Source organism: Macaca fascicularis, chromosome 13 (assembly GCF_037993035.2).
Source record: "Macaca fascicularis isolate 582-1 chromosome 13, T2T-MFA8v1.1".
Taxonomy (NCBI): domain Eukaryota; kingdom Metazoa; phylum Chordata; class Mammalia; order Primates; family Cercopithecidae; genus Macaca; species Macaca fascicularis.
This window is the reverse complement of record NC_088387.1, coordinates 1,410,298-1,423,779: the sequence shown is the minus strand read 5'-3', so window position 1 is coordinate 1,423,779 and position 13,482 is coordinate 1,410,298. Positions and strand designations below refer to the sequence as shown.

Below are 13,482 nucleotides of genomic sequence, written 5' to 3'. Positions count from 1 at the left end.
TACAAAGGAAAAAATAATGTACAACATATTTAATAGGAATATATTGAAAACAGTGATACACAATAAACACGAAATGGTTGCCCATGTGAGGGAAGACGGAGTGGTGAACAGGGATAAAAGGGAATAAATAAAATATAAAAACCTCATGTGTACCCTGATGGCTTCCCAAACGCTGAAGAGTATGATTAACATAACTCTCACCTGGGGTCAAAACAAACAAAGTGAAAACAGGAAGGGAGGAGGCAAGAGACATTTTTAGAAACAGAATCAAGAGGACTTGTGAGGACAGTATTTGAATGTGAGCACAGTAGGCTACAGGCTAAGGAAGGAAGCTGGACCTTGGGAGAGGATACCTTAACAGAAATAGGAAGCACTGAAGGAGAACCTTATCTAAGAGAGAAACTAAACTTGGAATTCGAGGCACGCTTTAATTCTCCAAATCATCTTCCCGTGGTTTCTCTCCTTGCCTTTCATATGCATCCATTCAACCGATGGTTACTGAGCTCAGACACTTCCTATGTTTACTTCCTCATTTCCCACTCATTTTTCAACCCACTCTGGTCTAGTTCCTATTCCAGCTTCCTAAAAACTATCTTTTCGTGATCTTCTACAACTTCCATGTTGCCAAACCCTATGGTCATTTTCTGGCCTTTCTCTTGGAATTCAGCAGCATTTGAAACAGCTGACAGTTCCTTCCTTGTTGAAACTCTCTTGGCTTCTTCCTATACCACTGTCTTTTGAGTTTTTCCAGCTCATCCTTCTCTATCCAGCTTCTAAATGTTGATCCTAGATGTGCATGGCCTTCCTAGTGTTCTCACCTGTTCCCATGGTTTTATGGTCTATATGATAATGGTATCCAAATTTATTTCTCAGTCCATGGGCCACTTCCCTGCGTGGTCCATGTTAACTCCCCCGAGAGCCAAATTCTCATCTAAGTGATTATAGACCCCTTCACCTGAGTCTCTCTCCCGTAAGTCAAATACCATGTCCAAAATGTACCTCAATTTCCCAGTCTCTTACCCAAGGCCTCCAGACCCTGCCTAGGTGTCAGGCCTCACTCAGCTTGGTCACAACGTTCTGGTCAGGTCCTAGGCTAGGCCAGCTCTTTTCTGCCTCATTTTTGTACTTGCTCCTTCTGCCTCCAACACGTTCCCTGGTACCTGCCTAAAGATCTTCCCTGAACTCCTAGCGGAGCCGCCCCCACTCTGCTATACTCAACCACAGCCCTCAGCCTCATCTGTAATGATTTCTTTTGTTTACTGTCTGTCTCCCCAACTCCAACAGTAAGTATAGAGATACGATCAGTTCTGTTCGCCCAAAGGGAGAGCTCAGTACTTTTGAACAGGTGCAAAAATAAACGCATGCATGCTAAGCATACGGCGGTAACCACACCGCTTCCAAGGCCCTGAAAATACCATCTATTCCAAGAAAACCACCATTTTAACGGAGAGACACCGAGCACGCCTTAGCAGGCCCGGGAGGAGGCCGCCCCACCCCCCGCCCGGGGACTGAGGGGCGTGGACCGGGCCCGCGCGCGCGCTGCGACGCCGGCCGAAGCCGCTTTCTGATTGGCTGAGCGCACAAGGTCAGCCCGCCCAGCGCCGGCCCTCCCCTCCCCCCGCACCTGCCTCTGCAGTCGGCCGCAGGGCCAAGCCCCGGGCTGAGCATATCCTCTCTCCCCGCCCAGGCGAGCCCGCCAGCCCTACCCGCCCGAAGGACTGCTTCGCTCGGGGCCCTTCCCGCCGCGCCTCCAGACGGCCCGGCCTCACCTGGGCCGGGAGGTCCCATCCTGCTTTGGCGTCTCCTGAGGTGGTTTTAAATCGCGCGCGTCGAGACGCTTGAGCGTCGTAACGGCCGCGTGACGTCACCGGAGGGCGGGGCCAGCAGCGCGCCTGCGCAGACCACCTCGGGCCTCCGAAAGCTGCGCCAAGGTGAGGCGTTCCGGGTAGAGGACCCGCTCTGATTGGGCTCTTGGGGTCTGTGGACCCCCTGAAATAGGATGAAAACCCATTCCTTTCGAGCACTAGGTGCAGGACTGGGCTTGGGGGCCCATCGTCGAGCAGGACGAGCAAAGCCCGTCTTTCGTGGAATATACTTTTTTTTTTTTTTTTTTTAAACAGTCTAGCTCTTGACCCCCAGGCTGGAGTCCAATGGCGCGATCTCGGCTCACTGCAACCTCCGCCAACCGGGTTCAAGCGATTCTCCTGCCTCATCCTCCCGAGTAGCTGGGATTACAGGCATGAGCCACCGCGCCCGGCTAATTTTTGTATTTTTAGTAGAGACGGGGTTTCACCGTGTTGGCCAGGATGGTCTCGAACTCCTGACCTCAGGTGATCCGCCCGCCTCGGCCTCCCGAAGTGCTGGGATTACAGGCGTGAGCCACCGCGCTCAGCCCGTGGACTTTACTTTCTAATGGGGAGGCAGATGATCGAGAAGACGAGACCTGTGCTGTGTAGGCAGCAAAACGCTGAAAACCTGGGAGGAAAGGGACGGAGGGGAGCTGGAGACTACATGGGAATGAGGAGCGGTCCAGGTGGGGAAGAACTGATGCAAAAATGCTATATATACATTTAATATAGTACAAAATGTACATTTAATATAGTATAAAATATAAGATGAAGGCCATCATTTTATTCAGATTCTTGTGAATAGATACTTGGAAACACCCTTCAAAAAAAATAAAGGTCGAAAAAGCAAAATAAACATAAAATGCCATCTGTCCTTTCAGTTTCATCTAACGCTAAGGATTGAATTATGGAAGTAAATTATGGAAGGGTCATTCCCTGGAATATCCCTAGCACATCCTAGAATTTCTTGTAACTCTCATCATATCTGGCATCTTTTATAGTGTTTCTCTTCAAGGGCACTATTGGCATTCAGGGTGAAACAATTCTTGGCATGATAGGATGTTTGCCCTCTTTGTGGGCTCTTAAGCCTCCCTGACACCATAAATGCCACCAATGCTCTCAGTCATTTTGGCAATCAAAAAGTGTCACCCTTTGTTGAAAACCAGTTTTTTTTTTTTTTTTTTTTTGAGACAGTGTCGCTCTGTCGCCCAGGCTGGAGTGCAATGGCATGATCTCAGCTCACTGCAACCTCCACCTCCCGGGTTCAAGCGATTCTCCTGTCTCAGCCTCCTGAATAGCTGGGATTACAGGCGCCCGCCACCACGCCCGACTAATTTTTCTATTTTTAGTAGAGACGGGGTTTCACCATGTTGGTCAGGCTGGTCTCGAACTCCTGGCCTAAGGTGATCCACCCGCCTTGGCCTCTCAAAGTGCTGGGATTACAGGCGTGAGCCACTGCGCCCGACTGAAAACCACTTTTTAAGCCTATCTGTTGTTATAAACTTGTTCTTCTAGTGAACACCTTCAGATCTTCAGTGTAAGGCTGTGTGGGTGAGACCAAACGGGTTGACACTGTTCATCTCAGCAAATGATACCATCAGCCATCCAAGAACCCAAATCAGCACCCAGGAGTCATCCTGGGGGGCCCCTCCCTGGGAGGGCCTCTCCCCATGCAATCTATTATCAAGCAAGCTATTTTCACCTCCTAAAAATCGCCAATCCTGCCTTTCTCCTTCCATCCACATTACCTTCTCACTGGCCTGCTCTGGCCCGCCCCCCAGGCCCTGAGTAGTGTATGAGGAGTCCAAATGTGAGCTGTCACTCCCACTTGTCCCCCCACCACTTCCTCCCGGAAGTATAACCCTTGAGGGGTTCCACTGCCCTGGGAACCTCTAAGCGTCCTACAAGGCCCTGGAAGGGTCTTCCTGCCCCCCTCCCCACCCCTGCAGCCTCTCCAGCCTCCTCAGGGACCTTGCTCCCCTTGCTCCCTGCCCTCCAGCTGCCCTGGCCTTTTTTCAGATTCCCCTCATCACGCCTGCTCCTATCCCCAGGCCTCTGCACACACACACTCCTCTAGCCAGGATCCTCTTCATCCCCATCTTCACCCCTGTAGCTCCAATCCGGTTTCCACTCCCCTCAGGTTCCTCAAGGAGGCCTTCCCTGATACACACAACTCTCCATACTGGAGGCTTCAAGAGAACTTGTCACAGGTGCAATTTTCCATGCACTTGGGTGACTATTTCATGTCTGTCTCCTACACAGACTGTCAGCTCCATGAAGATGAAGCCGTATCTGCTCACTGTGGTTTTCCCACGGCCTGGTGCTGGCCCTGGACACTGCAAGTACTTAAATCCATATTCAGTGAGTACAGCTGGAAGACAATTTTAAATCCTGGGTTGGGCACGTTAACCTCTCTGGACCCCATCTTCTTCCCCATCTATAAAATGGGGAAGGCAGTATCCCCTTCACTGGACTTGCTCAGTATATGCTAGGGTCCCTGTCATCTCCCTCACTTGTTCTCTCTGCTGAAAGGATCTGAGGGAGGACATTGGGACAAGTGTGATCCTCTGGATTCCATGTGTACACTAAGAGCAGCAAGGGTTGGGAGGTGAAGAACAGCTTGAAAGCCCTGGTGGAGGAAAGCTACCAGGTGACCCACTAGGTGAGCCTTGAGGCTGTTCTGTGGGGATAATGGAGCCGCCTGAGCCACTTCCAGCTTCATGTGCAGGAAGGCAAAGCCAGCTCCATGTCCAGCGTCTCTCTGGGCCAGGGCTGCCTCGTGCGGGCAGGTCTTTCACCTCCTGCTCTGCATGCCATCTTTGTTTTGTTTTTAGGGCTATCAAGGATGCCAAAAGAGTGAATGATTTGGCCGGGCGCGGTGGCTCAAGCCTGTAATTCCAGCACTTTGGGAGGCCGAGGCGGGCGGATCACGAGGTCAGGAGATCGAGACCATCCTGGCTAACACGGTGAAACCCCGTCTCTACTAAAAATACACACACACACACACAATAGCTGGGCATGGTGGCGGGCGCCTGTAGTCCCAGCTACTTGGGAGGCTGAGGCAGGAGAATGGCATGAACCTGGGAGGCGGAGCTTGCAGTGAGCTGAGATTGTGCCACTGCACTCCAGCCTGGGGGACAGAGCAAAACTCTGTCTAAAAAAAAAAAAAAAGAGTGAATGATTTATCACTGATATCAGTGGTATACAAATGTACAAAGCTCAATACCTCTGTTTGTGCAAAAGTAAAGTAGTTAAGTTCCTCCACTACTCCTAGGCTGCCAGGAAAGCAGAGCTAGTGTTGTCTCCCTTCCCCACCCCGTTTTACTCTTCATGGAGATTCTACTTCCCTCAAATAAATGGGAAACTGCCTTAGTTTAGGTGAGGAACAATAGTGTTATCCACTGGCTACCTGAACAAGCAATCTTTTGACTTCAAATGTGCCCTGACCTTCCAGCCTGCAGCTGGCTTATATAATGATGTAGTCTGTGATAGAAACCATCAAGTCACTGGGACTCAGTGGGCACATAGTTGAAATGGCTTTGCGTTCATTTTGGCCTCTAAAGCAAATGCTTTTTTTTTTTTTTTTTTTTTTTTTTTTGAGACGGAGTTTTGCTTTGTTGCCCAGGCTGGAGTGCAATGGCGCAATCTCAGCTCACTGCAGCCTCTGCCTCCTGGGTTGAAGTGATTCTCCTGCCTCAGTCTCCTGAATAGCTGGAATTACAGGCGCCTGCCACCACGCCCAGCTAATTTTGTATTTTTAGTAGAGACAGGGTTTCTCCATGTTGGTCAGGCTGGTCTCGAACTTCCGACCTCAGGTGATCCACCCGCCTCAGCCTCCCAAAGTGTTGGGATTACAGGTGTGAGCCACTGCGCCCAGCACAAATGCCTTTAATTTTTGCCTGTGATATGAAATTCTTGACCTCAAGATTGGGCTAAGAACCAACAATTTCTGTCTTCTAGAATTTCTAAACAGTAACATACCTAATCTTTTAAAATATAGTGCTTTTTGCTTCTCAAAGCCCTTTAACCCTTACATCTTGTTTTATTTCCAAGACCAAGCTGAAAGGTTGCGATGGCAGATAGTTTCTTCCTGGCTCTGCCACTTACTAGCTACGTGACCTTGGGGAAGTTGCATACCCTTTCTGCGCCTCAGTTTCCTCGCATGTAAAATGGAGAGGATGAAGGGCCCACTTCATGGGGTTACAGTGTAAAGATTAAATGAGTTACCAGATGTAAAGCCATCAGAACAGTGTCCTGAACACTGGCAAAGCTCAGTGAACAGTAAGCATTCCCATTACTATAACTGCGGTTGTATCCTGGGGGCTAGCCAGGTTTTGTTTTAGAATAAGGCTTAGCTTCCTAGCTGGAAAGGTTTCCCCTTTAATTGTAAGAGTATTCCCAGAGCACTACAGGTCTGTTCTTTCCATTACTACTTGTTTTTGTGTGTGTGTGTGTGTGTGTGTGTGTGTGTTTATTACTCTTTCTTGCACCCTCTGCTCCACCCAAGTTTTGCTGACTGCTCCCTTTATAGTCATCTGCCCACTATCGTAACTTTATGTTTTCTTTTTCTTTTTTTTTTTTTTTTGAGACAGAGTCTCGCTCTGTCGCCCAGGCTGGAGTGTGGTGGCATGATCTCAGCTCACTGCAACCTCCGCTTCCCGGGTTCAAGCGATTCTCCTGCCTCAACCTCCTGAGTAGCTGGGATTACAGGCGTGTGCCACTACGCCTGGCAAATGTCTTTAAATTTTTAGTAGAGACGGGGTTCTGCCATGTTGGCCAGGTGATTTGGAACTCTTGACCTCAAGTGATGAACCGCCCACCTCGGCCTCCCAAAGTGCTGGGATTACAGGCGTGAGCCACCACACCCGGCCTTTATTTTCTTTTTTATCTATTAGACTAGAAACAACCATGCACTCCTAGAAATGATACCACCTTCTTCCTACCTGAGAAGAGTTTTGTTAGAGTGCATGCTTGTTTGCAACCCCTAAGATCTTCTAATTTGGCTGATATTTTGGTTTGGGTGCCATGAAAATCAGTCACCTAGATGTTTCTTATTCTTTTCTGGCCACTGGCCATGCCACTGGGCAACCACAAGGCAGACTCGTTCCAAGTACATTGAGCAACACCAGGAGATACTGAACGGAGCTGTCAGGGTAACATGAACTTCTTGGGAACAGGCATGTGAGAATGCTGACCTGCCGAGTGTGTTACTGCAGAGATTCCCACGTATACAGAAAATAGCCTCCTTTATTGACTCTAACTTAAAACATCAGCACATAATTTTCTAAACAAAAAGTATATGGATGTTTCTAGAACACCAAAATCCCACCAGCAGGGAACCACCAGGATTGCATCTCGCCTTGAAAGCAGTACCAGACGGACGCGGGCAACGTGGGAACACAGTAGCTATTGTGCACTGGGAGCCCCAAATACTGACTGACATCAGCTTCTGGGACAATTTTTTTTTTTTTTTTTGAGACACATTCTCACTTTTTTGCCCTGAGTCACTGGAGCACAGTGACACTAACAGAGCTCACTACAGCCCTGACCTCCTGGGCTCAAGCAGTCTTTCAGCCTCAGCCTCCAGAGTAGCAGGGACCACAGGTGTATGCCACCATGCCCAGCTCATTTTTTGTAGAGACGGGATCGCGACAGGTTGCCCAGGCTGGTCTTGAACCCCTGGGCTCAAGTGATCTGCCACCTCAGCCCCCCAAAGTGCTGAGATTACAGGTGTGAGCCACCGCACCCGACTTTGGGACATTTTAAATTTATTTTTGCTGGAGGGGAGGGAGTGTATTCTATGACTGAAGCCCATAACAGCCAGCATCTGATCCTTGCTGAGGTCCAGTTCAGTGGGGACAGGTTACCCTCCCCAGCAGATCTTCTTGGCAGCGCAGACAGAACAGCATTGGCATTTCCAAAACAACCACACCCATAACTATAGCTGCATTTCTTAACACTCCTCCTCAGCATCCCATGGTTTTGAAAAAAGGGAAAAACACCAATCATATCTCTGGAATCACAACTTTAGAGTTGGACTGCTTCCCAATCCTTTCCTATACAAACCTGGCAGTGAGCCTGGATTGTGATGACCCCTCTTTCAAAACCACAAACACAGTTCAAGTAATCCCTTTGCCATTTTTGAAAAAAAAAAAAAAATACAAAGGAGGCATGACTAGACAGAAAAAACACAGCTAAACATGGCAGCCAAACCTTCTTTACACTTAACAAGTGGCTCCCCACAAAAAACAAAGCAATTCTTCATCTCAGAGCCCCCAAAAAGATTGTCCTTGTGAAGGCCTTTATAATGTTGCCTCCAGGCACTAAAAAGGTCATGAGATGTTAGCCATTTCATTGATTAAACACATTATCTCAATTATGAGACAGGTTACTACTGACTTAATATATGTGAATCAATGCGAATAAATTAGGTAGTTTTTTCAGATGGATAAAAACAACTCTCTTGTCATATGAAAATAGAGCTAAGTTAAGAAAATGGAATGTAAACATCTTGGTTATATTTTCTTTTTTTTTTTTTTTGAGACGGAGTCTCACTCTGTAGCCCAGGCTGAAGTGCAGTGGTGCGACCTCAGCTCACTGCAGCCTCCCCCACTGGAGCTTCAGTGATTCTCGTGCCTCAGCCTCCCAAGTAGCTGGGGCTACAGGCACGCGCCACCATGCCCAGCTAAGTTTTTGTATTTCAGCAGAGACGGGGTTTCACCATGTTGCCCGGGGTGGCCTTGAACTCCTGAGCTCAGGCGACCCACCCACCTCGGCCTCCCAAAGTGCTGGGATTAACAGGCGTGAGCCACTGCGCCCGGCCTTGGTTATATTTTCAACATAGTGAAGGTTTGAAAAATTAGATCCCACTTTGGGAGGCCGAGACGGGCGGATCACGAGGTCAGGAGATCGAGACCATCCTGGCTGACACGGTGAAACCCCGTCTCTACTAAAAAAAATACAAAAACTTAGCCGGGCGAGGTGGCGGGCGCCTGTAGTCCCAGCTACTCGGGAGACTGAGGCAGGAGAATGGCGTAAACCCGGGAGGCGGAGCTTGCAGTGAGCTGAGATCCGGCCAGTGCACTCCAGCCTCGGCGACAGAGCGAGACTCCGTCTCAAAAAAAAAAAAAAAAAGAAAAATTAGATCCTAAAATATGAGAAGTTGCCCATCACAGTATTTGGGATAAAATGGAGTGCCACCAGCTCGGATGAGAATTAAGCTAACCGCTCAACAAGGAAACCAATTCACAGAGAACACACTGGGAGTCAATCACGAAAAGGAATAAGCTGGAATGAAGCTATTCTCTGGTTCTCTCGCTTCCAGTGTTGATACAAAAACACAACTTCACCGTACCCCTCTGGATTTCACCTCCTTAGCAGCAAGATCCTCCCATAACATCCATTTCCCTCGGTCTTCTTTGGGTCATGATGAAAGTTAAGCAGAAGGAAATCTCAGATGACAGATGACCCACCCTTGATTAGGCCCCGCAGGGTCATTAGGCCCATCCTCATCACCACCTCACACTCTCCCTAAGGTGTCTTCTCACAGCCCCCACTGGCAAGGTGAAGGTCACATATACCACTGATACATCTGAAAAATAAACACTTTTGTAGCCCAAGGAATTAGAAATACCTTCATCTGTTTTTTTTTTTAAATGGTCTTTACATCAAGGTGCTGCAGCCAGTGGGGCACGAGGCAGAGTGTTCACCTGGGTCAGAAGGTTCTGGAACTCTTCCACTGCCTGTGAATGTGCCTTGGGGTTGAGCACCAGGTGCTGGAAGAGATTGACAGGCTCAGCACTCCTAAATGTCTTAGGGATCGGGATGGTCAGGGGCAGAGAAGTGTTACCAATGAGGAAATGATGGAGGGACCTTTGCTGGAGGCCACGGCCCAAGAACCAGAGAATGTCCTGGAGCCGCTGGGAGAGCATGTTGTGGGCCCAGTCCGTGAGGGGCAGCCGTAGCAGGAGGTGCATGAGAGCTGTTTTAAAGTGGTAAGATGTGAGGATGGGGCGGCATGCTCCGCGGGGTAAGCTCTGATGCTGCCGGAGACTTAAAATGATCTGGAGGCACTTGAGGTGACAGGTGTTCTCGGGGGCAAAGCGCCCCACCAGCTTCAGGAACAAGTGCTCACAGGCCACAAAGGACTCAGGCCAGTCCACACTGGTGAGCTGCTCCTGGTCAGGAGCCTGGCTCACCAGGTAGACCAAGGTGTCTTCGCGTTGCACCCCCAGGACCAAGTGGATTGAGAGAAAGCGGCCTGAGCGATAGTCTAGCCTGAGCTTGCAGGAGGTGGGAGACGGTGGGAGACTGAGTTTAAAGTCATACTTGTGGGCCACAAGGGCCCAGGCATTGCCCATCATGTTCCGGAACCACTGCACAGTCTTGCACACGTCTAGGTGAAAGCCAGTGCAGAGAGCTGCCTTGATGGAGCTACTACACTTCCCCAAGCCTGCCGAGGGGTCCCTGTGGTGGTGCACCAGGCACAGCACGTCCCCTAGGAGCTTCTCACGCTTGCACACACATTCTGACTCCACCAGCACACAGCCACAGCGGCGGCCCAGGGCTGGGTCCTTCATCTCCAGGACAAACATGGTGCCCTGTGGGGGGACGATGGGCACCAGGATATCAAATTTCTGGGTCTCATGGAGGGTTCCCCATTTCTCAAAGGCAGCCCCAATGCCCAGGCAGTCTTCCAATTGTGGGTGAGCCTCTTGGCGGCTGAGCACCCGACAGGCCTCAATGAGATCATCCACAAAACTCTCCACAAACTCACAGGTGCCAGGCAGGTCACGGATGGCGTTTTGGACATAGTGTTTGTAAAAGGAGTCCAGGGCCTCCTGGGAGGGGAAGTCAGTAAGCCAGTTGTAAGAGGTGACAGGGACAACATGGACTTCCTCCTCCTCCTCCTCACTGCTGGAATCAAAGGCCGGCTCTTGCTGCATGTTCTGTCGCAGGAGCTCAAAGACGAGAAAAAGGCAAAAGAGGCCAGTGTTCCACAGGTTTCCCAGCATCCAGCCCAGAGGCCCCTCCTGGCCATCGGCCTGGAACGGCCACCCCATGTCTTTCTTCCCTAGCACTAACTGGTCGCTGGACGTGTCTCCTCTCCAGAAGTTCTCTGCCTTCTGCTTCTGCTCAGCTGCTTGCTTTCTCTCTTCAAACTCCATCTCTAGCAGGCGCATCTCCTCGCTCATTCGCTTCTCCAGCTGCCGACTCCTGGCTAACGTGTCCAGGTCCATCCGGTCACTGACCATCAGGGGGTGGTGAACAACATACATCACTGCCAAGAACAGCAGGCTTATCACAGCCATGGAGGCCTCTGCATCTGGAGAAGTGGGAGACTAGGAGTCAGTGGTCATCTTCGAGACTCATCCGCTCTCTAGCTCACACTCCCCAGAGCCCTGGTACCCCAAATTCTGAAAATCAACTACTCAGGAGAAACAGAAAGCCCACAGAGCTTGGCTTGGACACAGCAAGGGTGGTCGGCCTGGGAGGAGGTTCGAGAGAAAAGAGGGCGGCAGCCTGTGCCCCTCAGTCTCTCTCCTGCTTTCCTTCCACACGGTGTGGGTGGTATTTAGGCTTCCAGAAAGTGGACATGGGACTGTTTTCATTCCTGTGTAGGATGGGGAGGGGGACCCTTGTGGTAGGGTGGCCTCACCCGACTCATCAGTCAACCATGGGCACCAGACATGCCCTGCTGACCCCAGAGACTCCTTTCACAGCCAGAAAGCCCCGAGCCTGCCTGGGTGACACCTTTCCTCTGCCCGGCAGCCAGCTGTAGCATTCCACTTCCTCTGTGACTTCACAGTCTCCATTCTGCTCACCCAAAATGCAGTGAGCCTCATCACTCAGCCTCTCCCTCTCTGCCAGGGAGGGCCAGGGAGGCACAGTGCCACCAGCTGCTTGCTACGGTACCCTCTGAGCTCCTAAGGGGCCAGTGGATACCCAGCGTGTGGGCAGGCTAGCTTCACGTCTTAGTCCAGAATGCAGAACCGGGTGCCCAAGGCCTACCTGACAGCCGCAGGGGTCAGTTCCGCTGCCTCCCCACCCACCCGTGAAGCCCGAGCTTCTGCCATTCACCCTCATTCACAAGCTACCGCGCTTACCCAGATTCATGAAGGACTGCACCGTGTGGACGCGGAAACCAGCTGGGACTCTCCTTCCTTTGGAACTTGGCCTTGCTTAGTCAGTCTCCTCGCCCTGTCCAGGAGCCCTGTGAAAATGCACAAGGTACCTGGGGGCTTTGGTTCAACTCCGAACCCGCCCCTCCCCCCATTCATAACTTCCCCAGATTCCACGCCCAGAGACTTGTACTCTCACCCGCCTACCCGTAGGAGGCCGAGGGCCCATCCCACCTCGGGCTGTCTCCCGGGACCCAGGGCCGGGTTCCTCACCTTCGGTGTTAGGAGGAACACGGTCTTAAAGAGACAGCGCGGCCTGACCGCCACTGCCTTTTTCCCGGCAGGGTGGGGGCGTCCGGTTCATCGCGGGGGCCGCGCGCGGGAGTGGCCCTGCTCCCCTTTCCTGGGTTACAGATCATGTTTGGCTGAGCGTCTGAACGTCTGGCTGGGCGCGGTGGGCCCCTAGGACCCCCAGCACGCGGCTCCGAGGGCGCCCGCGCGCCGCAGCCGCTCCCGCCGTCCGGGCTCCTCCCCGCCCACCCAGTACAAGCTCCGCCCCGCCCAAACCCCCGTGGCTCAGCTCGCAGGGGCCGCGGCCGCCGCACAGCCGGTCTCCGTCCGCACCCAGGTCCCTGTGGGTTTGCTGGGACGGTGGAGGGGCCGTGGCCACGCACCGTGGGTTTGCTGGGACAGTGGAGGGGCCGTGGCCACGCACCGTGGGTTTGCTGGGAGAGCGGAGGGGCCGTGGCCACGCACCGTGGGTTTGCTGGGAGAGCGGAGGGGCCGTGGCCACGCACCGTGGGTTTGCTGGGAGAGCGGAGGGGCCGTGGCCCATGCACCGTGGGTTTGCTGGGAGAGCCGAGGGGCCGTGGCCGCACACTCGCCGCTGCTCGGCCTCCCTGGGGTGGCAAATGGGGCACCGCGCGCCTGCAGTCAGCTGCACTCGGTTCAGTTCAGTGGAGAATAGACTTACTAGGATTCGGGTAAGGATGATGGTGGTAAAACTGGGAATTGACCGAGAAAAGCCATTCTCACTTCGGGCTGGCCCTGAGCAATATGGCACAAGAAATAGGATGTGGTTGCAGCACCCTAAATGTGCTTCTCTCCCAGACCACGCCCAGACGCAGGAGTCTTTCCCCAACCCCTTTCTCATATCAAAGTGACTCTCCTGAAAGAACAGACAGCACCCAAAGACCTTACTTGTGGCCTTGCTTTCTACTCATTAGCCACGTGGGAGTAAGAATCCTACCTACAGGGCAGCTCTGCTGATACATGGGTGTATAAAGGAGAACTTTCCACAGTGTGGAGGCTGGACAAGCTTTATCACACCTTAAGAAACACCAACAGAATGGGTTTCCTGAAAGGGATCTTAAGATATCAGAGCGCTTAGTCCTTCCTGTCCTGTGTCGGCTCTCCAAGGAGAAAAGGAAGTGATGACCCCTTGATACTAACTCACTAAAATCCCTCTGCTGAAAGACAGGTTTCAGGGTTTTTGTTTGTTTGTTCGTTTATTT

The 13,482-nt window shown here is 51.6% G+C and overlaps 2 protein-coding genes across 6 annotated transcripts in view; both read right to left on the bottom strand.

Annotated features, from left to right (window-relative positions):
• Positions 1 to 1,852, bottom strand: part of NCAPH (non-SMC condensin I complex subunit H) — a 38,266-nt gene extending 36,414 nt beyond the window's left edge. For 3 of the 5 annotated variants that reach the window (XM_074010977.1, XM_065526588.2, XM_045368826.3), the window contains exon 1: positions 1,770 to 1,852. Coding sequence is in view for 3 of the 5 variants with exons in the window: in XM_045368826.3 (XP_045224761.2) it covers positions 1,770 to 1,788 (19 nt within the window). In the remaining 2 variants the exon portion in view is untranslated. Of the gene's footprint in view, positions 1 to 1,706 lie in introns of all 5 variants that reach the window. The other 2 variants (XM_015433178.4, XM_015433177.4) reach the window with 1 other exon arrangement.
• Positions 1,853 to 9,056: 7,204 nt separating this feature from the next.
• ITPRIPL1 (ITPRIP like 1) lies at positions 9,057 to 12,502 on the bottom strand. Its single transcript, XM_005574984.5, has 3 exons — positions 12,242 to 12,502; positions 11,954 to 12,060; positions 9,057 to 11,172 (listed from the first exon to the last, which is right to left on the bottom strand). The coding sequence occupies exons 2-3, from the start codon at positions 11,961 to 11,963 to the stop codon at positions 9,515 to 9,517; spliced, it is 1,668 nt and encodes a 555-aa protein (XP_005575041.3). The 5' UTR covers positions 11,964 to 12,060; positions 12,242 to 12,502; the 3' UTR covers positions 9,057 to 9,514.
• Between the last annotated feature and the right edge of the window lie 980 nt (positions 12,503 to 13,482).